This window comes from Colletotrichum destructivum, chromosome 3 (genome assembly GCF_034447905.1).
Source record: "Colletotrichum destructivum chromosome 3, complete sequence".
NCBI classification, from domain to species: domain Eukaryota; kingdom Fungi; phylum Ascomycota; class Sordariomycetes; order Glomerellales; family Glomerellaceae; genus Colletotrichum; species Colletotrichum destructivum.
In genome coordinates this window covers 5,490,091-5,512,699 of record NC_085898.1, presented here as the reverse complement: position 1 = coordinate 5,512,699, position 22,609 = coordinate 5,490,091, and the positions used below count along the sequence as shown (strand labels likewise).

Sequence of the window (22,609 nt, the reverse complement as noted above, 5' to 3'; positions counted from 1 at the left end):
GAGAAACGGAAGCCCTCTGACAATGACTCTGCGCCCCCTGACGCTGGAAACACAGTGATTTGCATTCCCGCGGCCGCTATGCCTGCTGTAGATCAATCATAAATTGTCGACCAATCACAACATGTTTACTTCCACCCTGTGTGGTGTCGGCGGGTGGTGACTGTGGGTTTTCAGCCTCGACCGGGCCTCACGCGAGTCGTCAAAGTCGTCAGGCCGAATACCCGCTGCACGAAAGAAGCCGACGCGGCCCGGACGCTGCAAGCGCGTTTTATCTGCACTGCCAAGGTGCCAAGGTTCCAAGGAAAACACAAACCGGCCGGCTTTCTCCAGAGAGACGCGAAGAGCTTCAACCCCCGACTAGTGGGCGAAAGGTCCTGGGTGAAAGTGGAGGGACGAGAAGCAAGGTTGCCGCTGTTGAGCAGGCAGGCACCCCAGGTTTCGTTTCCTGAACAAGGCAGCAGAGGAAAGCGAGGACTTTCCCATAATGAGAAGCTGCCCGTCCGGGAGGGGGAATCCTGCGTCAGAGTCCAAAGCGTGGAAGCAATCAACCGTCTCCGAATACGAACCTTTCTTGGATTGGCTCTCGGTGCAAAAGCTTGTGCCTGGCGAAGCAATAGCCCAGAGCCGTGAGTTCATGCGTTCTGCCAGGAACGAGTTAGATTGGCGTCGCTACGAACCAGTACATCGTACTTGTACGCCTATCGCTGAAAGTGGTGGGATGCAGGGCCACGGCCTGTTTCTGGTGAAGCACGTTTGTGACGCTGCTGGGGGATGGGATTTTTGAACCAGTAATCTACGAGATGCTCCTGAGTCGACCCCCGTTATGGGATAGACTCTCCTCACTTGCTTTCGTCCCATCATCTGACGCTGGGGATGAGACGCTCTACTCCCTCAACCGATCTTTTTTAGAAGCAAACGCTATCCCCCCCCGGTCTGCCACCACCCCGAGTCCTCAGATTTCGCTTTGTCCCAGTAATTCCATCACTACTGTTAAGATATCGCCGTCTATACTTGTCGCCAGCCCATCTTCCTCCAAACTCCATGGGACGGCCGTCTCAGGCCCTAACCCAACCCTCACAAGTTTCACGCACCCGTTGCCTCTCATTACAAGGTCTTCGTTCGGCCATCTCAAGACCCCCGGCGTCGACATTCCGACGCCAAGTTCCAAGATCACCGTCGTCTTCTTCCTGTCGCCTACGACGTCCCGGCGGAACCCCTTCCATCTCTTCTCCCCGTCCTGGAAGGGTAATTCGTTGAACCAGTGACCTGCCCTCACGCAGATGCTCATCTTGCTGCCGCAAAACCTGCAAAAGGGCACTTTGCTTGGATCCGTTATGACCTGAGTTACAGGGTCCAGTGACGCCTGTGCATCGTCAACTAAGGGCGCAGACAAAACCGTAGCGTCAGGGCGGCAGTTGGCAAGACATTGGAAGACAGAATACGAGCCCTGGGGAGTTGATAGCCTCTCGGGGGACAGTCCGTTGGCGATGAACAGACCGTCAGCGTTGGACGTTCGAACGTGCGCATCGTCGCCAAACTTTTCGAGCCAAGAAATAAGGGTGTGGTATATTCTCGACTTCGGCCATGACCTAACCATGGCCAAGTGAGTAAAGTAATACCCCCAGCGGACCTGCTCAGTCGGCCAACCATCGAAGCCGAAGACACTGTACAGAGTTCGCAACCCATACTTCAGGAAGCCCGGGAAGTGCCTGGCAAACAACGCCGGCGAAGTGTAATCCAACCCATCGGAAGCTGACAACCCGGCCCCTGCGCTTACAATGACCGCATCCGCAGACTTCAGCCATTGCTTGGCGCGCTCCAGCGAGTCGGAATGGACTAGCGGCGAGGACGACGACGTCGACGACGAGAGAGGTTGGTGATGCGCTTCTGCCGCCAGCGGACTCGGCGAGATGCCCGTCCCTGCACGCGCGAAGAGGATGTGGGAGGAGGAGGCCAGGATCTCCTTGTAGATGGCATGATCCTCCTCGGTAAAGGTATTGAAAATCACGTCCGTGATGGAGGTGTCTTCGTGGTCTGCGAGCCAATCCGCGACCGCGTCGACCGCCACGGCCGCGGCGTCTCGCGTCGGATACGCAAACAATCCGGTCGAGATGCCGCAAAAGGCCACGATCTTCCTGCCATCTGGTGTTGCGGGAAGTGGTTCAACTGCGTCCAGCACGCCGCGGTAGCACTGCGTGAGCTGCCTCGTCTGGATCCCTGTTGGTTTGGAGCCGCGTTGCAGCTGCGGCCCAACTGTATGCACGACATGGCTTGCTGGCAGGCAGTACCCTCCCGTGAGGATGGCCTCGCCCGGTGCGATATCGCGGGTCCTCGAGGCCATGACCGCGTGGCACTCGTGCCGTAGGCGGGGGCCGGCCCAGGAGTGAATCACGTTGTCGATGCAGCGGTGCGATGGCTGGAAACACCCGAGGCCCTGGCCGTTGGCGGCGTTGGTGATGGCCGTGACGCCGGACAAGGTCGTGATGTCCCCCTTCCAGAGGGCGATTCTCGTGTCCCTGCCGTTTTCTCTCCTGATTGCGAGTGCCGGTTGAATGGTCTCGGCTTGGGTGAGAAGTCGATGCGACGCCAGCTGCTGCAAGACTAAGTCGATCTCGCTTAAAATTCGTTCTGACAGCGGTGGCTCGGGCTGCCGTACGCAGAGGAGTTGTTGGAGGAGTCGTAGATGACTCGAGGGTTCCAGGTCGTCGAGTTGATCCTTGATATGCTGGTGGTGATGGCGGTCGTCATCCTCTGCGCGAGATCTCGAGTCAGATTCGTCCAATAAATGGATCAGGACGTGCTTTAGGCTGGCCATCTTTGGATGTTGGGCGCAAGAGGTTTGAAAAAATAATAGAATGATGCAACTTTCGCCGGGTTGACCTTTGAATGGCTTGTTTTGTCAAAAGTGGTGTTGACCGGCTTGATACTATTATGTTCTTCCTGACGGCGAACTCGATTTTCAATGAGAAAAATCTCATCTGCGCTGTTAGGCAAAATGGTTCCGAGTGGGTGGCTGAAATGACCTTTCGGAACCATTTTGCCTCCGTACATATCGAAGGACTTGGTCTTCTCCATCAACCATAGGAAGTGACTACTGGTTCGAAATCACTTTCAGATGCACTAATAACAACCAAGTTTACAAATCTCTTTAGTCATCGGTTGCTGACCGGCGCTTTGTGTTTGAATGCGTCTCATTCTCATTTATCATGCATCCGCCATTTGGCATGTGCCCCGTGGTATTTATTGTGCGACGCACTTACGCTAGCGGCGGCTTTGCAAGCTTGTTAGTCGAAGAACTTCCTAGAAAACAGTTCCTGGCCATTGAGGTCGCTGTACAAATGACCTTAGATTTGTATTTTAGAAAGTCTCAATTGGTTTACATCTTAAGCCTCGTTAGCAATGAGTAAGGTATTTGAGAAGCACAACGATGAGGAGAAGCTGACTGACGTTGCCTCTTGCCATGACAACCTTTTAGACTCAATTTTCTCTGTTCTGCCTCCTTCCGTCTTGGCTAAGTAATGATCGCGCTTGTTCTAATGACAACTCAAACGTGGTGGGCTGAGAACACATAACCAAGTCATCTAGCCTTCTGCCGATAGCACAAGATCAACATCAACACTCCAACTTAAAATGTTACTTCCCAGCTTTCCCAATTAACCTCAGGTGAAATCAACCATTTTTCTTTCTCGATATCGAAGTCATTCTCATACACCACCAAGTGCACACATTTCTCGAGAAACCATATGTCGCAAGCCGTTGTAACCAAAATGGTAGCCTGCTGGAGCAAGACATTGTGAAGAACTAAGGTCCTATTGAACTAAAGCCCATATTCCTACCCGTTACCCTATCCGTTCATCTGGGGGCACATCAGCCCCATGGGATGAGTATCTCCATGCCTGATTACATAGTCCATATCTACCCGCTGTCGTCCGAGTCTTCCGAATCCGACTCGGCCAAGTCCTCGCTTTCCCTGCGGCGTGTTTCTTCGAGCTCCTTGACTAGGTCCAGATTGTTTTGCTCCAACTGGCTTAATTGTACGTCGTTTTTCCAACCGTCGATCTCCTCGGGGACGTACAGCAACGAATGTGCCAACTCGTGCACGGGATCCGAAGGAAGGGCGTCGAGTACGAGCAGCTTGATCACCAGGTTGGGCAAGTCTTTGACTGTCTGACACAGCCCCATGATCACATCATCTGCTTCCTCCCTCGGCCCGAGCAACCGCGACCAGGAGTCAAGGATCACGTACACAGCATCCTTGTCTTCTAGTGACTCGAGCAGACCGCGGAAAAGCCTCACGCCGTATTCCGCTCTCTTCGTAGACTTTTTTAGCAGCTTTCTTTTTCGTTGTTCGAGTGAGGACAAGTCGACTCCTGGCCGCTCGCGGAGGCAGAATTGTAAGAGCTGGCCATTAAGACTCTTAAGGACTGCGATGGGACCGCCTAGTACGCTGTCAAACGTGCCGTTTGTCCGCAAGCCGCAGAAGAAGGACAAGACAGGGTAGCCAGTCGACTTCTGGAGTATCTCGCTGACCAGAGCAGCTGTGAAGGAGAAAGGGTGAAACAAGCCATCTGGCGCCTCTTCGGCTCTGATACTGAGAATATTCGACTTGTCGAGGCGCATCCAATCACGAAATTCATCAGAAGACATGATCCACTCGCTCTTTTCTCGGTCATCGTGCGTCAGTTGGCCGAGACCGGCGCGAATGCATTCTTTGATGTGTGTCTCTGAGCTGGGATCGAATTCCCCGATTGATTCGAGCCATTGGTCGACGATCTGTCTGTTTTTCTGCAAAACATCACTGGTGTCGTTTACCTGTCCATCTCCTCCCTCACTGTCCTGGGTCGGTTGAACGGCTGAAATCGGCGGTAGTCGGACTGCATTGATGTTTAGTACATGTTTGTCTGAAAAGCCAGCATTCGAGTCCGACTTACGCCCGCCGTTGATTGTGTTGAAGTTCGAGTCGCTAGCGCAATAAATCGTCAAGGCGTTAAGAAACTGCTTCTCCAAGAACTGTTGAACTGCCGTGTCGGAAGTTTTTTCACTGAGATTTGCGGCAAAGGCTATTTCCTTGCATGTGAACATTGAAAACGCCATATCAAGCCATTGCCAATGAAGATGTCATCAGTTGACTTGACTTACCATTCGCCATGTCTAGAAATTTCTGGATGTTCTCTCCTTGAGCGATTATTGCTTCATGCATCCGACCGAACCGATGCTGGGTACAAATGTTCAACTCTGCCTCGAACTCGGACAAACTCTCGTCCAGAGAGGACAACGCATTGGAGATCCGATCCTCGGCCCCGAACTTCATCTTTGATTTCATCTTGGCTGTTGACACACAATTAGCGTTCCCGCCATACATCAGACCTCGAGATATCTTTCGACAAACCTGTCCAATCCATTGTCAAATCATTGACAATCTCTTCTAGGACAACAAAGATAGCAACCAAGACTCCATCAGCTCTCTCGTGGAGGAGTTCTGATTTCATGTGAACATCGGAGAGTCTCTGAACCATGGCCAGCTTTTTGGGTATATAAGCCAGAGCGTCTTCAACGGCTTGCCTTCGTTTCTCATGCACATCGGCAACCTAAAGAAAGATTTGAATCATCAGTTCTTGAGTTTTCCAAAAAGTAAACCGACTACAAGCTGGATACCCAGCCTGATTGTGGCCTATTTGAGTGACTCACTGCCAAAATTGTCATGACGCCACCAGAGAGGACGGAACCATAGATGTCTCCAGGGATCATGGACATGATTGCACCCAGAGCCGTGTCTCGCCTGTTTGCGTTCTTGAGGCAACTGCGGGCGAACTCTTTGCAAGCCCGCAGGTTACCTGTGCCATCCCGTTTCTCGACAGCAATCTTTGCTACGTCGAAGACGTATTCGAGATCACAACGCGCCGGATCTTGAAGATCGACACCAAGCCTTCTGAATGCCTGCCGCGTTTCCATATTCTGAATGAACTTCTTCAGTGTATCTTGGAAAAGCTGCATGTGTTTCTTCGACTTCACGAAACACTTCGTTCGGCTACTTTTCTGTTAGCTTTTATCCCACGCCCACAATGGTATCGAGCTCAGTAACAGACTCGGGGACCTGGTCTCTCGGGACAAAGGCATCAAAATCATCCACAAACACCAAGTCTCCCGAGGTCACAGAACTTGTTCCGCCCACAGTCCCATAAACGAAGCGGGCTGCGCTATTCTTTGTTGTAATCAGGTCAGGAGGGCCCTTATAATCCATATCGCTGTTTGCGGTTGACGGAATTTCAACCATCTTGGAGCCCATGTCGTTTACTTGTCTCTACTTGCCCAAATTAAACAGTCAAAACTTCTGGGAAGATTGTTTCGTAGGTGTATTTGCTACATATCTTGACAAGCAACGACGGCGGAAAGGAACAACCCAAGTGCCTCATGTCCCCAAGCAAAGCTTCGTCAGACCAGCTGGCGTGGGGATCAGGCTGGGGGTGTGGTGAATTTGGAAGAGAACGAACAGCACTCGCCACCTACAGTCTTCAGGCACCAGTAAGAAAAGCCCACAAACCTGGCAGGTTCGATAGTAAGGACACGTGCGTCATGCACTGCAGGGCGATACAGTATTAGCCTGTAATGCCTACCTGCATTTATTGAGTCCTACTAGGTATGATTGGACCAGCACAGCTATCTCGGCACCTCCTTTGCATTTGAGCATAAGATAGCTGCCTTGCATTCCTAATGCAGCATACGACGATCAGAAAGTCAGACAAGGCCAGCCAATAGCGCTGTTGGTGTGCCTTGGCGAGAGTGTAGGCCATGCAGCAAAGTCGACTTTATCAGAAAGACCGACTGCTCCCTGCAAGTGTATCTTGCTGGTAAGGAGGTCAGGCTCGGCGCCGCTTCGGGCAATTCACTGTCCATTCGCAAACGCGAGACTGGTGTGGATGCAAGTCCCCCATGCCGCAGAGGATAAAGGAAGAGGCGCGGCTACAGACATGCTGGGGCCTCCTCGGGTACGTTTCCCCTTCGTTTTATTCGTTTCTTCTGCTCCATAGAATCCACCCACGGCCAGATCAGCAGACTCTTAATCACCTCTCTCTCTCCGCCCATGGCCACTCTTGATGCTAATAGCTTCCCAAATGTCGACCACGACGGTATTTTGCACCAAAGTATGTCCGACAAAGGTCTTTCAGTTGCTCCCGCAGAAATCTCCGCTGCGGCTCAAGCGTCGGTGGGCATAGGAGACCATATCGATGTGGGCGAGAATGCCACCAAGACGAATACGCCGCAACCCGAAACACAAAACGAACCTATAATGCTCAACGAGACATACGGCGGTTCAACCACAGCTGTCGAGATATCGTCCAATGACAACCCTATTCCCCGACAAGATGAGCTGGCTGGAAAGAGTGTCCCCTCTGAGAAAGGCGACAAGAACCCCGACCCTCCTCCACCACCTCGAGAAGATGAGGTGGCCGGTCTGTATCACGAATCTCAGAGAAGTACGTCGTATCTAAGTATGATGAACTGGATTGCATCGCCCGGCCCTGGAAGAAATGCTGTATTTGGCTTATTTGAGCTTGTGCGAGGGGTTGACGAGCGACTTCAAATCATCGAGAAGAAATTGCACACCAATCAAGAGACTATCAAAGACCCCCACAACGAAGTTATACCGCCAGATGAGACTGGAAGTGCCGATCCCAACAACGTAAGAACTGAGGTCAAGTTCTTTGAAGCAGGTGTGGAGGATTTCTACCAAGACGGCAGTCTTCAAGACAATGCTACGGATTATGGGAGGTTCTCCTCCAGCAAAGACCATCCGCAGGTGCTTCGAGTGCTGTACAACAAGCTGTCGGACCACAAGACCATCGACAAGATCAACCCAGACCCTGCGCAAATTGACATCATCTACCTCAGCATTCTCTCCGAACCTATTTCGTCTTTTTTTAGGGATGTGTTAGGTCTCGACTGCGGCCCTGGCTACAACTGCATCCGATTCTCCAAGCCCTTTCGCCCATTGATCCGAAACCTTAAACCGCTAAGAGATCATCTCGCGAATCTTAGAAAAGCATGCAGGTATGGAATTTCGCAACATTAGCGAGCCTTGAAATGGGTCGTCAAGTGAACATGCTAATGACGCTGTCTTCAGGAATCTTGAACTGAACCAGAAACCGGAAGAAGTCACTACTGGTACCAGCGACGAAGTGCCATCTGTTGAAGGCGACATCGCGGCTAAAGATGAGACCGCCGAGCCCGTTTCAACATTTGCAGTTTCCGTAGAAGATATCTCTCCTGACTCACCCGAGCAACTTGAAAAGTCGTTCCGGCGGCCTTCCTCTCTTTCTCATTTCAAGGCGATTGTTGGATTTGTGGAGCAATACTTGGATAAATCTGTGGCGACGTACGAAAACCTCAAGTCTGGTAGGGATGACAAGGTAGCGTTCGAAAACCTATGGATGCTGTTCGACGCCGGGACCACGATATATTGCCCTTACAGAAACGGGGCGGAAACCTTCTACACTTATGAGGCGCTCAGCGAGCGAACGGATAGCATAGCAGTCTCCCATGACATGACCTACACCCGCGCCAGGTCCTCACCCCAGGCGTACTGCGTTCTCGCCGCAAGGGGCGGCGTTCCTCTGAAGAAATCGCTTATGCCAGGCGGTATCGAGGAAGACGATGAGGAGAACGATTTCTTCCAAAACATCGACGTCTTGCTTCGATGGGAGCAACTGGAGCTCCTCCGACAGAGAGAATCCCCGGGGAATCGCAAAGATGCGGCACAGCCGGCTCTGGGACGGCAAGGAATTGGTGGCGCGCCAATCCGACGGACCAAGAACGCCATGTCAGGATTGATCATTGCCTGTTTCAGCATCGAGTATGACGGCTATAGATACGGTCCCCAGAGAGAGCTGTTCGAGATCAAGCCCTACGACGGCTTGAAAGATGTACGCAGCATGGAAATCTTTCCAGTGAAGTACTTGAACGATTCAGAGATGGGTCGTCTCCTTCAAAGAGGCAGAAAGTTTGTCGACCTCGCAAACAACGCCCATATGTCTTATGAAGGCACCACCGCCGGCAAAGCCCGCGAGACGGTAAGTCAGGAGTCCTGGTCACTCAGACATCTCTGCGCGATGAAATTTTACTTTTTTTCGAGTTCCTTCAAATCAACTGACAGCTAACTTTTGGGACAGATCAACTCCGATGTTATCGTTGACTTCAAAATTGCGTTTGAACAGGGTACCGACCTTCCTGACGTTTCCGAAATTAAACCCATCATTTCGAATGAGATCCAAGACCACTGGCCAGTGATTCCCAGTAGAGGACAGGTGGAAGTTCACGACTGGTACGAGCATGATGCAGTGGAAGGCGATGAGGTTGTCATCCATCGTTGGTGCTACGAAATGTCTTGTCAAAAGCCAACGTATTACGCCCATCAGGATGCGCAAGGTCAGAAAGTTCTAAGAAAGCTATGGCTGTTATTCGACAGCCATGCGTCACCAAGCGCGCAGACAAGGAGGGCCCGGGAAGAGCTCAAGTTATATCTTGAGGAAAGCAACCTCATGGGACTTTTCCCCGGAGTCGTTCCCGGATACGCCCTGCGAAACCGCAAATGGGGTACGTCAGAACCAATAAAGATACACACCTCCCCAAGGATATTTCTTGTTCGAAGCCGGGCTGACCTGTTCATTTCCTCAGTTCAACTGGACTTGGACCGACTTCAGGTCATTCACCACGGCGACGAATGGAACAATCTCGTTTTGCCGAAAGGCCACAGAGAGATGGTGCAGGCCATGGTTGAGTCGTACACCAAAAGGTCAGACGGGTCCCAGCCGACACATAACGAAGTTCCTGACAAGATCGATTTGGATCTTGTTCGAGGAAAAGGTAGGCACTAATCGATTCAGAAATGACTGTTGCTGCGAGTGCTGATCATCGGATTATGAAGGCAAAGGATGCATCATTTTGCTCCACGGTGCTCCCGGAGTCGGAAAGACTTCCACTGCTGGTGCGAACCATCCTCATCCCCAGGTTATTTATCTTACTCGCCTCGCATTCGACTAACCAACCATTGAAATCAATAGAATGCGTAGCGGCGTACACTAAACGGCCCTTGTACCCGATTACCTGTGGTATGTTCACACTTCTCTCGGAAAGTAACATGGCTAATTTGGCGTTTGTTTCAACGAAAAAACAGGTGACATTGGGCACCTGCCGGAGGTTGTTGAAGCAAATTTGGAGAAGCACTTCAAATTAGCCCACAAGTGGGCTTGTGTTTTGCTTCTAGACGAAGCAGATGTGTTTCTTGCGAAGAGAACTGTGAGATTCGCCGGTTGGATCGTCCAACATGACACGCAAAGTGCTAACGTCATTTAGAAAACCGATGTGAAACGGAATGGACTCGTGTCGGGTAGGTCAAAGAAGATCAAGTGCCGTGTCTTGTCGGACATGCTGACAATGGGCCTAGTTTTCCTCCGCATTCTGGAATATTACCCGGGGATCCTATTCCTGACAACCAACCGGGTTGGCGCCATCGATGACGCATTCCGCTCGCGACTTCATCTCACGCTGTACTATCCGAAGCTTGTGGAGAAGCAAAGCATCAAGATCTGGAAGAACAACATCAAGAAGTTGAAAGAGGTCAACGAGCATCGGGTCAGCAGAGGCCAGCTGCCCATCAAGTACGACAAGAACGAGATCATCAAGTGGGTCAAGCTCAACTGGGAGAACCTCCAATGGAACGGGCGTCAAATCAGGAACGCATTCCAGACCGCGATTGCGTTGGCGGAATTCAAGGCCCAGTCCCGGAAGTCCAGCAAGCGAACAAGCCAGGACCCTCCGTCACCAGATCCCAAGAGCTCCAAGCCACCTGTTTTGAACCAGGACACTTTCCTCTTGATTGCAGAGGCCTCGAACCAGTTCAATGACTACCTCCTACAGACGCACGGTCAGGATGAGGAGACGACCGCTTCCAGAGACCAGATGAGGCCGGCCAACTTCAAGATGAAGCCGACGAGAATCAAGAGGGTGGAATCTTCCGAGTCAGACACGAACAGCGATTCGAGCAGCCATTCAGACTCTGGTACTGAGTCGGACGAGAGTGATGTTGCGGGGTCCTCTGATTCCGACTCGGAAACGGAAAAGAAAACTAAAAAAGCTAAGAAGATGAAGAAAGGAAAGAAGGCGAAAGCAAATAAGAGCAAAGACAAAGCCGAAAGGGACAAGGAGGACGGGGCATCGTTAGAAGAAGAAGGAGAAAAGAAAAAGAAGAGGAAGAAGAAATCAGTGGATTGAGATGATGGGTTTTAAATTCAGCTATCTAGCAGTAAGGCCATGTCGAATCAAATGGAAGACAGCACATCAAGCAGCTGGACGCGGCAGGACGCATACAAGAACACGTACATACCAAACACTTGATATATGCGGTTGTCTCCGATTATCAACACTCCCTTCTACAACCCTTTGTTCATTGTGTTCAATGTCCAAAACATGCCACACTTACAGGCCATTTTCTACAGTGTTCCGTCTCACATTGTCTTCATTTCTTACATGCAGGGGGGCCACAAGAGCTACGTCCTCGATTGATTGATAATTTTGTTGTTAGATTAGTGGCATGAAAGCTCATGAAATGCTTCCAGTCTAAACTGCGAACTTACCTCTATGATTGGACTGTGTATCTGAAGTAGCTGTGGTAAGCTGGTTTTCGCTGTGACGCCTAGCCACCACGTGTGTTCTGGTAATTCGTTTACATGTTGAACAATAGAAGACAAATTTTACTGCCAGCAACAGATGATGCTGCAAATCTTGTCACGTCCGTTTTATCTTCTTTGGTCCTCATTTGATAGACTTGGAGATTGACACCTCATGCGGAAGAGCACCAACAAAATGAAACGAATAAACAGGCAGAAACCACGACTACCAAAGTTGGACTCGGAAAAGTCTGCAGTAGAAAGACTTGGCCCGGCCCAAACTAAGCTACAAGTTACTCGAAGGATAACCACATCAATCCCAGCGGTCTTCAAACCTGGTTCCACGGGCTTGGTAAACTTAGACCGTGGACTTCCCACAAGGGACGCACGTTCTGCTTCGGAGCCCTTGCGCGAGTCAAAGCATCCAAGCATCCCACTCCGTCTGGCATCATCGAAAGAAAAACACACAGACTGTCCGTCGATCTAGAAGACAGCTTCGAGCGGCGGACCGAGCCCATCAAACAAGCGCCGGCCACCCCCACGAAGAGTGCAATCATCCGAAACCACTGATGACTATTTACTCACCTTAAACAACTTACTGATCGACAGCTCAAATGGGCACCGCCACAGCGACGCAGGTCGTCTCGACGGAGATGGCCCCTCTCAGACACCATATTTCATCTTTGGAAGAACTGCCCTTGCTCCTCCGCCAGATCCCCGACATCGTGCTGGAAATAGCGTCACATCTCCCCACGGAGTCCGCCATGTGCCTCGCCCTCTCGTGCAAACCCCTCTACGGCCTCCTCTTCGGGCGCGCTCGCCGAAAGATGAAGGAGGACGGGGGTTGCGCCCCTTTCCTATTCTTCCTGCTCAAGGACCTGCAGAGAACCCACAATGGCATATACCTCTGCCACTTCTGCACCAAGTTACGTCGCTGGAGGTGTCGAGACGGGGGACTGGGATGGTGCCCGTGTTGTCCCACCATCGGGGAAGAACTATCGAACGCAAAGCACGCGGGGAACCAAGAGCACGCCTGCATCACCGATCGGTCCTACTTCACCTACACGTTCAGAGGAGTCGAATGCAACGGAGACTTCTCACGATGGGTTATGCACCGGGAGCGTGGGGGGTTCCGCTCGTGTTGCGGATGGCGGCCGTCTCACACGGCCAACCACAGTCACTCGTCGACGGGATGAGATGGTGGAGGGGTCTTCTTTTTTGGTTTCAACTGCAATTTGCTCTTGTATTGCTCTTTATGTTATGGATATATAGAAAGCGATCATCATAAGTAGCCTACTTCTCAAAAACATAACCCGAAAAACGCCGGTTCCTCTGCTGTATATGCTTGATTTAAATGTCTAACGGGATGAGTCGATTCCGATCTGTCCAAGCAGCCACTTGGCCTCCTCAAAGACCTCTTCCGGCGTGCCTTCGGCCTCGATTGGGAGGACGTCCAACTCTCCGAGGCCGGCAGCCTCGTACACCTCGACCTGTCCCTCGACCATGCTCGCAAGCATGTAGTGACCCTTCCTCTCGTTGATCCGCCGCACCAGCGTGTCCGGACGACACTGCAGGTCGAGGAAGACAATTTCGACGCCGTCCTGCTTCGCAACGGCCTCCCTCAGGGTGTCGCGGTACGCCTTCCTCAGGGCCGAGCAGCTGACGACGACCGAGTCATAACCAAGATCCTCGAGGGCCTCGAACGCCCTGTTCCCGATGCGGTTCAGCCACGACGAGCGGTCCTCGTCCGTCAGGGCGACGTTGCCACCCATCTTCTCGACGGAGACCTTGGAATGCAGCGAGTCGCCCTCGACGAAGGGGGCGCCGAGCCACGATGCCAGGGACGTGGCGAGCGTCGACTTGCCGCTGCCGCAGGGGCCAGCGACCATAACGACCCTCTTGACGGCGTCGCGGCCCTGCTTGGCCCAGTGGTTGGTCTTGAAATACCTCACAAAGTTATCGACTAGCTGCTGGTCCAGCACGGGCGCCTGGGCGAGCGCGGGCGAGAGCGAGCATGCGTTGTCGGTGACGTACGTCTTGGATGGAGCGAACTCGTCCTTGTCGTACTTTGAAGCGAAGAAGTCGACGAGCTTGATGGGCGGGTTGGCCGTCGGATCCGGGTTCGAAGCGCGGAGGCGGCGAACCCACTCCTTGGGCTCGACCTCCTCAAACTCCAGGCCGGCGGCCCGGAGAGCCGGCAGCAGGTCGTCGGACCAGCTGAACATCTTGGGGTTCGCGACGTTGGCGAAGACGCCGTCCGCGTCGGACAGGGAGATGTCGACAACGCCCTGGGCGACGGTGTCGACGGGCAGCCAGGAGGGTGTCTCGCTCAGCTTGGGGAGGGCCCCGACGGTGATGGCGGTCTGGAGCATGAGCGGGATGGCCTCGGTCGCGTTCCAGACGCCGTGGCGCGTGTCCGCGACGATCTGACCGATGCGCAAGACGCGGGCCTTGATGCCGGCCTTGGTCGCGCGGGCGCAGAGGTGCTCGGCGACGACCTTGGACTGCGCGTAGCCCATGCCCTGCGCCCACTCGAGATCCGGGACGGACTCGGGGACGGGCAGCGTCGTGGAGCGGACGACGGTGCTGACGGACGAGCAGAAGTTGAAGGACGCCGGGGAGGAAGAAGACGATCCCGCGTCATCGCCGCCGGCTTGCCTGCAGAGGTCGATGAGGTGCTTGACGCCGGCGATGTTGCTCTTTTCGAAACTCGAGAGGCGCATGTTGAAGTTGACGGACCACGCGGCATGGATCACGAGGCGGAGATCCTGCTTGACCTGGCGGTACACATCTTCCGAGAGGCCGAGCTTGGGGTCGGCGAGGTCGGCCGCCAGGGCGACGAGCTTCCGGCGGGAGGATGCGGGCAGGGCGTGATAGAGGCGGCGCTGGACCAGCGAGCTCTTGACGCGGCGGGCGGCGTCGGCGTCGGAACCTGCACGGGTGAGGCAGTAAATGGTCTTGACGGACGGGTCGGCGGCCAGCTTGGTGACGATGTGAGCGCCAAGGGAGCCGGTGACACCGGTGACGGCCTATAAGAAAAGGGGTTAGACGTGGGTTACATGGAGTGAGTATGAGGATGAGAGTAAGAGTGATGGTAAGGGAGAATAATGGGGTGAGAGTGAAACTGAGAGTGATGGTGAGAGTGAGAGTGAGTGAGAGTAAGGATGAGAGTAAAAGTCAGAGTTAAAGAATCAGAGAAACCTACAATGGATGACCTGGGAGCTGATTCAACAGGAGCAAAGTCGCCATACTTCTCAATCAGCTCGCGCATCTCACTTTCAACGGGCGCCTCGACCTCGATACCCTCACCAGTGCCAAGACTGGCGAGGTACGCGCTCAGCTTGTTGATGGACGGGTGATCGAACACAACCGTCTGTCCGAGCTTGTTGCCGCCGACATCGACAGTCCGCAGGATGTCGGACCGCAGCTGGATGGCCTGGAGGGAGTCGAGGCCGAGCGAGAAGAAGTCGGTGTCGTCGTCGAGCTGGACCTTCTTGGCGAGCGTCTGGACGATGCCGTCCCGGACGAAGCCCTTGAGCTCGTCGACGCTCATCCTCTTGAGGTCGCCGCTGCTGGCGTCGGCGCTGTCGTAGACCCGGTCAATGTCCTCGGCGTACCTCTTATAGAAGGCCTGGCGGATGACGCTGCCCTTGTCCGTCCGCGGGTAGGCGCAGTCGTGCGGCAGCAGCTTGATCATGTTCCTCGACACGCGGGCGTAGGCCTCGACGGACCGGCTCGCGCCCTCGACGACGGGCCACACAACGTCGAGGATCTCGTCCTCCGTCTTGCCCGCCAGCGCCGGGGCGGGGACGACGAGGGCGCCGAGGGACGGGCGACCGACGCCGAAGATGACGCACTCGGTGATGTTCCTATTGGAGCGGATGGTCCCCTCCATGTGGACGGGGTTGAACTTCTCGCCGTTGACGAGGGCAATGGTGTCGTCGAGCCGGGCAATGTACTTCCACGCGCCGGGGATCGTCGGGTGCGGCTCGAAGAGGTCTTTCGTGCAGTAAGACCCATCGTCCTGGTTCGTGGCCACCTTGGCCGGCCATCCCGGCAGCACGCAGCACTCGAACAGGTTGGGCCCCCGTGGGATCCATTTCAGATACGGCGAGAGCCTGTCGTGCTCGCGGACATAGTTCCACGCCTTGTCGTTGGGCGGGCGGAAGGACGTCATGAGCTGTCCGACCTCGGTTCTGGTTCAACACGTTAGGATGTTTTGGCTGTGCCTTTGTGAAGTCTCATGAAAAAAACTCACGCTCCGTAGTGGCCGACGAGGTTGACGCCGTTGTTCACGAGCGTGTCGCCGAGGTCATCGGGACAAGCTGAGCCGCCGTACATGACGATCTTGAGCTGGCGCAGCAGGTCCATGCCGTCGTCGGTCTCGGCGAGGAGCTTGAGGGCATACGGCACGCCGTAGAAGATGTCAAAGTTGTGCTTCCGCATGATGCTGGTGAGGTGCTCCCGGGTCAGGGGGAGGTCGGCGTTGTACAGGTGGATGGGCTTCCCGCTGTAGACGGCCCGGTACAGGTTGCAGATGCCGTGGTTGTGGTACAGAGGCAGGGTGATGAAGGCCTTCATGTTCATGCTGCTGGAGTAATTGTGAATCGCCGACTTTTGAGTCTGGTAGATGGGCTTTGGTAGGCCAGTTGAGCCTGGGATCGTCAGTCAGCACAGCTTTCGTTTCGACAAGAACCAGAATTAAGACTTTGGCTGTAACTCACCACTGGAGTGGATGACATAGACCAAGTTGTTCGTCTCGACTGAGAGATCGCGGCCGTAGTCCAGACGCGTGTCGGCGTGCACCTCGATGGGGAAGTCAAAGGCCGTTTGGCCTGCAATCTCAAAGATGTCGAGATGCGGCAGCGTCTTCTTAGCAGCCTCGGCCGTGTCGAGATACCTCTTGTCAGCGAGCAGGTACTGAGCGCCGGTGACGGTAATCAGAGACTCAATGGCCTCTTGGGAGATCCTCGTCGACAGGAACAGCGTCGTGTGGCCGAGCTTCGTCAGGGCCAGCATGGTGATGAGGTAGTCAAAGTTGGAAGGGCCCAGGACGGCGACCGTCGTGGGCTTCTCGTTGGAGCTGAGGCGGCTGGGGATGCGCTGCTCGTACAGCTTGGCGACGCGGTACGCAAAGACGTCGAGTTGTCTCATTGTGTAGTCGACGTAGTTGATGCCGGACGACGGGTATGAAGCGATTACGCGGTCTGGATAGGCGCGGGCCCGTCGGCGCACCAGCTCGTCGACCGTCTTGATGGTGCTGTCGTCGCTATCCAAGTCCTGCTGCCCGATGACGGCAGCGGCGGCGGCGGCGGCGCTGGACGACTCAGTGAGGGGGTTCGCATCCAAGCCGGAGCTGCTGCCCGGCAGGGCCGCGCTGGCAGGACCGTACACGGAGGGGGGACTCATGGCGGTTGGAGAAGCACGCGGTTCTCCAGCTTGTTGTTGCTCTAACTTATCGACAACCGACAACAATCAACCTTGTGTTTATGAGAGTTGAGGGGTTGGGTCGGGACGATGTTCAAGTAGGGAGAGTCAGCAAGTCAGCAATACGTCGACGGCCCATCCCTTTTGTGTGCGAACGATCGCAGCAATGGGCTTCCGTGTCTTGGCTCGATGGCCACTGTTCCGTTGCCGGTGATCCGCTCTCCATGCTGTCCACCATGCTGATCGCCAGACGGACAACTTTTGGTGGCGTGTGGCCCTGGAGGAACGTGTCCGTTGGTGGAGAAGTCAAAGTCCGTTTCCCCGTGCGGGCCTTGGCCTGTTTCTGGGGTGCAGATGACGGATTTCGAGAATCGAGTTGACGGATTTACGCGGCATCGACCGGGGGGCGGGGCTTGGGTTGACGGATATTAGTCCGTCACTGACATTGAACAACAAGACGAAGATGGAGTCTCATGGGAGCCACAAGAGAAGTAATTGAAAACGATATGTGGCTCAGATCGGTTTCCTATTTTGTCTTCCTGTCCATGAAGTCATCGGCTCTTGAATAAGTAGCATATCAAACTTGCAGCTCGTCATAGCGAACATACGTTCCCCTTGTTAACGCTCACCCTCTCACTTACACTCTCACTACTCACTCACTCATCCCTTTATCGTCTCACACACTAACTCGCTCAATCACTTAACTTACCATCACCCCTCTGAACACGCCAAACACCCCCTGCAAGTCCAAGATGCCTCTCGCAACACACTTCACCCTTAACACGGGCGCCAAGATCCCCGCCGTCGGCTTCGGCACGTGGCAGGCCGGCCCGCATGAGGTCGAGCGCGCCGTCGAGACGGCCCTGCGCTCCGGGTACCGTCACATCGACTGCGCCGCCATCTACCGTAACGAGGCCGAGGTCGGCGAGGGCATCCGCAAGAGCGGCGTGCCGCGGTCCGACATCTTCGTTACGGGCAAACTGTGGAACACCAAGCACGCGCCCGAGGACGTCGAGGCCGGCCTCGACAAGACGCTGGCCGACCTCGGCACAGACTACCTGGACCTGTTCCTCATGCACTGGCCCGTGTAAGTCAATTCCCGTCTCTTGAACATTCTCTCGGACAACTCAGCAAAGAGAGAGAGAGAGAGAGAGAGAGAGAGAGAATGTGGCGCTAACAAACCCCTCAGAGCCTTCAAACCGTCGGAAAAGTGGTTCCCCATCGATTCCCAGGGCGTCTTCGAGCTGGCCGACATCGACCCGGCAGAGACCTGGGCGGCCATGGAGAAGCTCGTGGCCAAGGGCAAGGTCCGCGCTATCGGCGTCTCCAACTTCACCAAGCACCGCCTCGAAGCCCTCCTCGCCAAGACGACGACGGTGCCCGCCGTCAACCAGGTCGAGGCCCATCCGTACCTTCAGCAGCCCGACCTCCTGGCGTTTTGCAAATCCAAGGGCATCCAGCTGGCCGCCTACTCGCCGCTCGGCAACAACCAGACAGGCGAGCCGCGGACGGTGGACGACCCGCTCGTCGGCGAGCTGAGCAAGCAGCTGGGCATCGACGGCGGCCAACTGCTCGCCTCGTGGGGCGTCCAGCGCGGCACCGTCGTGCTGCCCAAGAGCGTCACGCCGAGCCGGATCGAGTCCAACCACCAGGTCCGCGAGCTGCCGGCCGACGTTTTCGACAGGCTCAACGGCCTCGAGAGGAACAAGCGCTTCAACTGGCAGACGAGGTGGGGGTTCGACATCTTCCAGGAGCTGGGCGAGGAGGAGGTCAAGCGCGTGGCGAGGGAGACGGGGCCCGAGAACCTGACCAAGTTTAAAGTGTAGACGCGTATCCTTTATCCTCGATTCCCTTCCAAAGAGTAAATGTAATCCTCGAGAATTATATAGACATTTTTGTTCGTTGGCCCTTCCATTGACCCGGCCTCACTTTCGTGATACGAGATTCATCCCCCTATATCCGGCATCCAGGCCAGCGGATTCGTGTCCATGTCCATGTACGGTCCAAACGCCGAAGAATCGAGTTCCAGCCAGTCTGTCGTCTGCCACTCGTCCAGTAAATTAGACCCGAAGAACCCGGCGTCTGCTCCTCCTCCTCCTCCTCCTCCCCCTACCCCTTGGGTCATGACATGGACGGCGCCGGAACCAGCGGCGTACGCAGGATGGAAGTTGAATCCATCAGCCATAATAGCCACCCCGTTTCCGTTTCCATTAATTTGCGGCGGTGGCGGCGGCGGGGGCGGCGGCGGCACCTGATCTTGGGCCCTCATCGACGGCCGAGGCACTTCCGACGCTCGCGATGATTGTTGGTGTTGATGGTGTTGTTGCTGTTCCTGCTGCCGCTGCTGCGGGGGCGGCTGGTTCTTCTTCCGCGACATCTGACCCAGACCCTCGGTCCGGAACTCCTCGAGGATGATGGCGTACCGACGGCTCGGCGAGTTGGACGCCGTCGCGTGCGCGAGGTGCGTCTGGCACCGCTCGGCCAGGTCCATGAGCCTCGCGTGCCTCGCCCTCTCCTCCTCCCCTTGCTCGCTCAGCACCAACCCGCGCCTCTTGAGCTGGATGTCCCAGACGTACGTCACCAGCAGCGCGCAGAAGGTGACGTACTGCGTCCACCAGAAGGCGTGGAAGATGGGGCCCTCGACGGCCATGCCGTCCACCGTCTCGAGCACCGTCCTCGCGGCCCCGATGCACTCGAGCACCGGCGTCTCGCTGCGGGCGCTCGGGCTTCCCAGCAGGAAGAGCCGGTTCGCGTGCATGATGGCGTGCGAGTAGGCCAGCTTTAGCACCGTCGCCTGCCGCCGGAAGCTCGGGATCAGCATCGACGGCCGGATCGAGCCTAGATGGGGGGGCAGGCTGGCGCGCCACTCGTGGATCTTCTCGCTCAGCCGGTGGGCGGCGGCCACGCGTTCCTGTTCCGAGATGGGCTTGATGGAGTAGACCTCTCGTGAAGTGTTGCCAATGATTTGGGCGATTCTACGGTGGGTGTTGTGTAAGTCAGTCAGTCCGGTGTTTGTGAAGAAGCAAAGGACGGAAAACCATCCATCTGTCTGTTTGGGTGTCACGACTACTACTCACTTGGCGTGGAATATTAGAGCGTCAATATGGCAATCCGGATGCTCCTCTGACCTCTCAACGGGCCCCTGAGCCGTCATGTCCTCGTCGTCGATCCTATCGGGGTAGTCCTGGTCGATATCATCATCGTGGAAGTGCCTCGGCCGCCCAAAGATGACGCCCAGGTACTTGTCCAGCACGTAAGCCGTCCAGAACGTCCGCATGCCGCACTGCGCCTGGATGTAATCGGGGCTCCCCGGCGCCAGGTGCCGCTTCTTGGCCGCCCGGCGGTGCAGGCCGAGGGCCGAGATGACCTGCAGCGTGTTCCCGAACGTGTACCAGGCGCGGCTCATGCGCGACGTCGTGAGCAGGTACAGGACCTGGATCAGGCGGGACTGCGCCGACTCGAGCCGGGGTAGGCCCGTCTCGCGCTCCGTCAGCTGCAGGGCGACGCAGAAGAGGCGGTCGCTCCTCGCCAGCGACAGCGTCTCGTCCTCGGGCGAGTGGAAGCCGTTGGACTTCTCCTGGTGCGCCGTCGCCACGGCCAGCGCCGTGAGCACGATGGACGCCTTGCCGCGCCCGATGTCACGCCAGACGGGCCTGCGCCGGCCGAGGTTGTCAACCATGATCCGCAGCCAGGACTCGACCGACGGCCGGTGGAGGACGCGGTACGTCGCTATGCACACGTCAAAGTACAAGGCGATCAGGTCCTGCAGCTGCCTCGCGTCCGGAAGCGAGAGGTTGGCCACGTCGTCGTCCGTAATGGGCGGCAGCGGCTTGTCGCCGGCCAGCATCAGCGGTTGGCTCTCGGTTGACGCCGTCAGCTCGTCCGGCACGATGCTGCTGTCGTGCTTCGAGAGCCGCTTCCACGCCCTGTGGAGGAACGTCACACCGGATGTCGGGTCGAAGATTTGGCCCTGGATCTCCGTCATGCCGAGCTCGGGCGACGCTCGCGATGCAGGGCCCTGGCTCTCGCGAACAACACCAGCGTGTCCGCGTAGCGGTGGCCGTGAGGGTGCCGCAGCAGTAACAGTACCAGCAGCAGCAGTAATAGTAGCAGCAGCAGTAGTATTGTGCTCAACCGCTTCTTCCGTGGTCTGGTACATGATGGACGACTCGTCGCCGGGCGACCCGGGAACGGCGCTGGCCCGACCCGAAGATGACCAGGCGGGGGCAGCGACGGCAGCGGCCGGGGGCGGCGTCGGGGGCCTGCCGCGGGAATACTTGGCATCATACACACAAGTGAGGCCTTTGCGCGTGCACTTGTCGCAGGGGATGGTGCCGCTGCACTTGGCCTTGCGCTGCTTGCAAAAGTCGCATGCGCGGCTGACCTTTTGCGACTTGCGGCGGTTGGCGGCTGACCCGGCGACCTCGTCCGAGAATGGCGAGTGCTGGTCGACGGAACTGAGGCTTCGTTTCCGCGACTCGGCTCGCGGGCTGCCGCCGCCGGTGACAGTGATGGTGGTGGTGGTGGTGGTCGCCGAGGAGCGACGGGTATGGTCGGGAGCCGCCGGGGGGCTGGCCGGGCCGGGGAGAGGTCGACGGAACTCTGGGGCGTCGTCCATTATCACCCGGGCAGCAGTAACTCAGACGGCGAGAACGGAGACAGTGACGGGGAAAAGGACGGGGACGGAGACGGACTTGTCAAGGCGTCCCCGGGTTTGTCTTGGATGGAGAGAACGCGACGGGTTACACGCCCAGTAATGGGTGGCGGCGGGATGAGAGGAGGGAAAGTCGGAAAAGAAGCGAGGGAAGAAACGACGGAAAACAGAGGGGATTTGTCTGGGGAAAATACCACCAGTTGGAGCAACAGCCGAGCAGTGGCCCAGTGCCCACATGAGCACATGGGGGAGGGGAATGTTACATGGGCCAGACATGCTTCCCCGCACTATGACAAGCGGGGGGGGGGGGGGGCGGGACAGTTACGAGAGACCCGGGGTGAAGAGAGGGGGGGGGGAAGAGGGGAGGTTCTCGGCCTGGAGGCGGATTCCTGTATTGAGAGGGGGTGACTGGTGGCTGTGTCCCGGGTTTCCCCGTCATCGGTCCCGAGAGCTACGAAGCTCTTTGGGGGGTCTCTGGCAAGGGTTGGTTGATATGTCTTTCCAGTTGCCGCGATGGCATCTTGTGATGCAGAGATCAGTTAAGATATCTCTCACTTATCTCCTGCTAGCCAGGCTATAGTCGATAGAGACTACAGCCAACGTAAGACTAGACTGCCGCAAGTTCAGAGCAAACCAGTTGTTTCTGTACAAGGTGGCCCTGCACCACACATGTAAAGGCAATTGTAGCCTATCAATTTGCTTGTTAGAAGCTTGACACCAGAGTGTTGACGATAGTGGAACCAGAATGAAAAGTATAATAAAGCCAATCAAAATTTATAAGTCTACGTAAAATTCAACAAAAGCTGGGCTTCTGCCTCCCCCTCTTTCGGTGGTCTGGTCAATGCTAACTAACCCTTGGACCAAA

At 55.7% G+C, this 22,609-nt stretch overlaps 7 protein-coding genes across 7 annotated transcripts; 3 read left to right on the top strand and 4 right to left on the bottom strand.

Annotated features, from left to right (window-relative positions):
* Positions 1-952: 952 nt before the first annotated feature.
* CDEST_05795 (Putative Macro domain, DHS-like NAD/FAD-binding domain superfamily) lies at positions 953-2,815 on the bottom strand (the record flags this gene model as incomplete). Its single annotated transcript, XM_062921954.1, has 1 exon — positions 953-2,815. One exon carries the CDS (start codon positions 2,813-2,815, stop codon positions 953-955), a length of 1,863 nt encoding a protein of 620 aa, XP_062778005.1.
* A 1,100-nt stretch (positions 2,816-3,915) lies between these two features.
* CDEST_05794 (uncharacterized protein) lies at positions 3,916-6,286 on the bottom strand (the record flags this gene model as incomplete). Its single annotated transcript, XM_062921953.1, has 5 exons — positions 3,916-5,060; positions 5,140-5,328; positions 5,390-5,588; positions 5,656-6,028; positions 6,087-6,286. The coding sequence occupies 5 exons, from the start codon at positions 6,284-6,286 to the stop codon at positions 3,916-3,918; spliced, it is 2,106 nt and encodes a 701-aa protein (XP_062778004.1).
* A 795-nt stretch (positions 6,287-7,081) lies between these two features.
* Positions 7,082-11,268, top strand: CDEST_05793 (Putative AAA+ ATPase domain, ATPase, AAA-type, core; the record flags this gene model as incomplete). Its single annotated transcript, XM_062921952.1, has 7 exons — positions 7,082-8,049; positions 8,123-9,068; positions 9,168-9,861; positions 9,923-9,982; positions 10,059-10,106; positions 10,172-10,293; positions 10,351-11,268. 7 exons carry the CDS (start codon positions 7,082-7,084, stop codon positions 11,266-11,268), a joined length of 3,756 nt encoding a protein of 1,251 aa, XP_062778003.1.
* A 1,009-nt stretch (positions 11,269-12,277) lies between these two features.
* On the top strand, positions 12,278-12,859 carry CDEST_05792 (uncharacterized protein; the record flags this gene model as incomplete). The annotated part of the gene is made up of 1 exon (XM_062921951.1): positions 12,278-12,859. The coding sequence occupies one exon, from the start codon at positions 12,278-12,280 to the stop codon at positions 12,857-12,859; it is 582 nt and encodes a 193-aa protein (XP_062778002.1).
* A 30-nt stretch (positions 12,860-12,889) lies between these two features.
* On the bottom strand, positions 12,890-17,291 carry CDEST_05791 (Putative AMP-dependent synthetase/ligase domain, carbohydrate kinase, thermoresistant glucokinase). Its single transcript, XM_062921950.1, has 4 exons — positions 16,388-17,291; positions 15,922-16,318; positions 14,869-15,859; positions 12,890-14,692 (listed from the first exon to the last, which is right to left on the bottom strand). Exons 1-4 carry the CDS (start codon positions 17,070-17,072, stop codon positions 13,022-13,024), a joined length of 3,744 nt encoding a protein of 1,247 aa, XP_062778001.1. The 5' UTR covers positions 17,073-17,291; the 3' UTR covers positions 12,890-13,021.
* A 311-nt stretch (positions 17,292-17,602) lies between these two features.
* On the top strand, positions 17,603-19,025 carry CDEST_05790 (Putative aldo/keto reductase, aldo-keto reductase, NADP-dependent oxidoreductase). The gene is made up of 2 exons (XM_062921949.1): positions 17,603-18,177; positions 18,280-19,025. Exons 1-2 carry the CDS (start codon positions 17,843-17,845, stop codon positions 18,914-18,916), a joined length of 972 nt encoding a protein of 323 aa, XP_062778000.1. The 5' UTR covers positions 17,603-17,842; the 3' UTR covers positions 18,917-19,025.
* Position 19,026: 1 nt separating this feature from the next.
* Positions 19,027-21,853, bottom strand: CDEST_05789 (uncharacterized protein). Its single transcript, XM_062921948.1, has 2 exons — positions 20,168-21,853; positions 19,027-20,065 (listed from the first exon to the last, which is right to left on the bottom strand). Exons 1-2 carry the CDS (start codon positions 21,706-21,708, stop codon positions 19,036-19,038), a joined length of 2,571 nt encoding a protein of 856 aa, XP_062777999.1. The 5' UTR covers positions 21,709-21,853; the 3' UTR covers positions 19,027-19,035.
* Positions 21,854-22,609: the final 756 nt, after the last annotated feature.

Bases quoted from the DNA above. Each gene is read 5' to 3' on its own strand.
- CDEST_05791 (XM_062921950.1), bottom strand. From the start codon at position 17,072: ATGAGTCCCCCCTCCGTGTACGGTCCTGCCAGCGCGGCCCTGCCGGGC. The intron at 16,319-16,387 runs GTGAGTTACAGC...TGACGATCCCAG, and splicing joins CTATGTCATCCACTCCAGTG to GCTCAACTGGCCTACCAAAG. The intron at 14,693-14,868 runs GTAGGTTTCTCT...CTTTTCTTATAG, and splicing joins CAGCTCCCAGGTCATCCATT to GCCGTCACCGGTGTCACCGG.
- CDEST_05789 (XM_062921948.1), bottom strand. From the start codon at position 21,708: ATGGACGACGCCCCAGAGTTCCGTCGACCTCTCCCCGGCCCGGCCAGC. The intron at 20,066-20,167 runs GTGAGTAGTAGT...CACCCACCGTAG, and splicing joins GCTCTAATATTCCACGCCAA to AATCGCCCAAATCATTGGCA.
- CDEST_05790 (XM_062921949.1), top strand. From the start codon at position 17,843: ATGCCTCTCGCAACACACTTCACCCTTAACACGGGCGCCAAGATCCCC. The intron at 18,178-18,279 runs GTAAGTCAATTC...CAAACCCCTCAG, and splicing joins TTCCTCATGCACTGGCCCGT to AGCCTTCAAACCGTCGGAAA.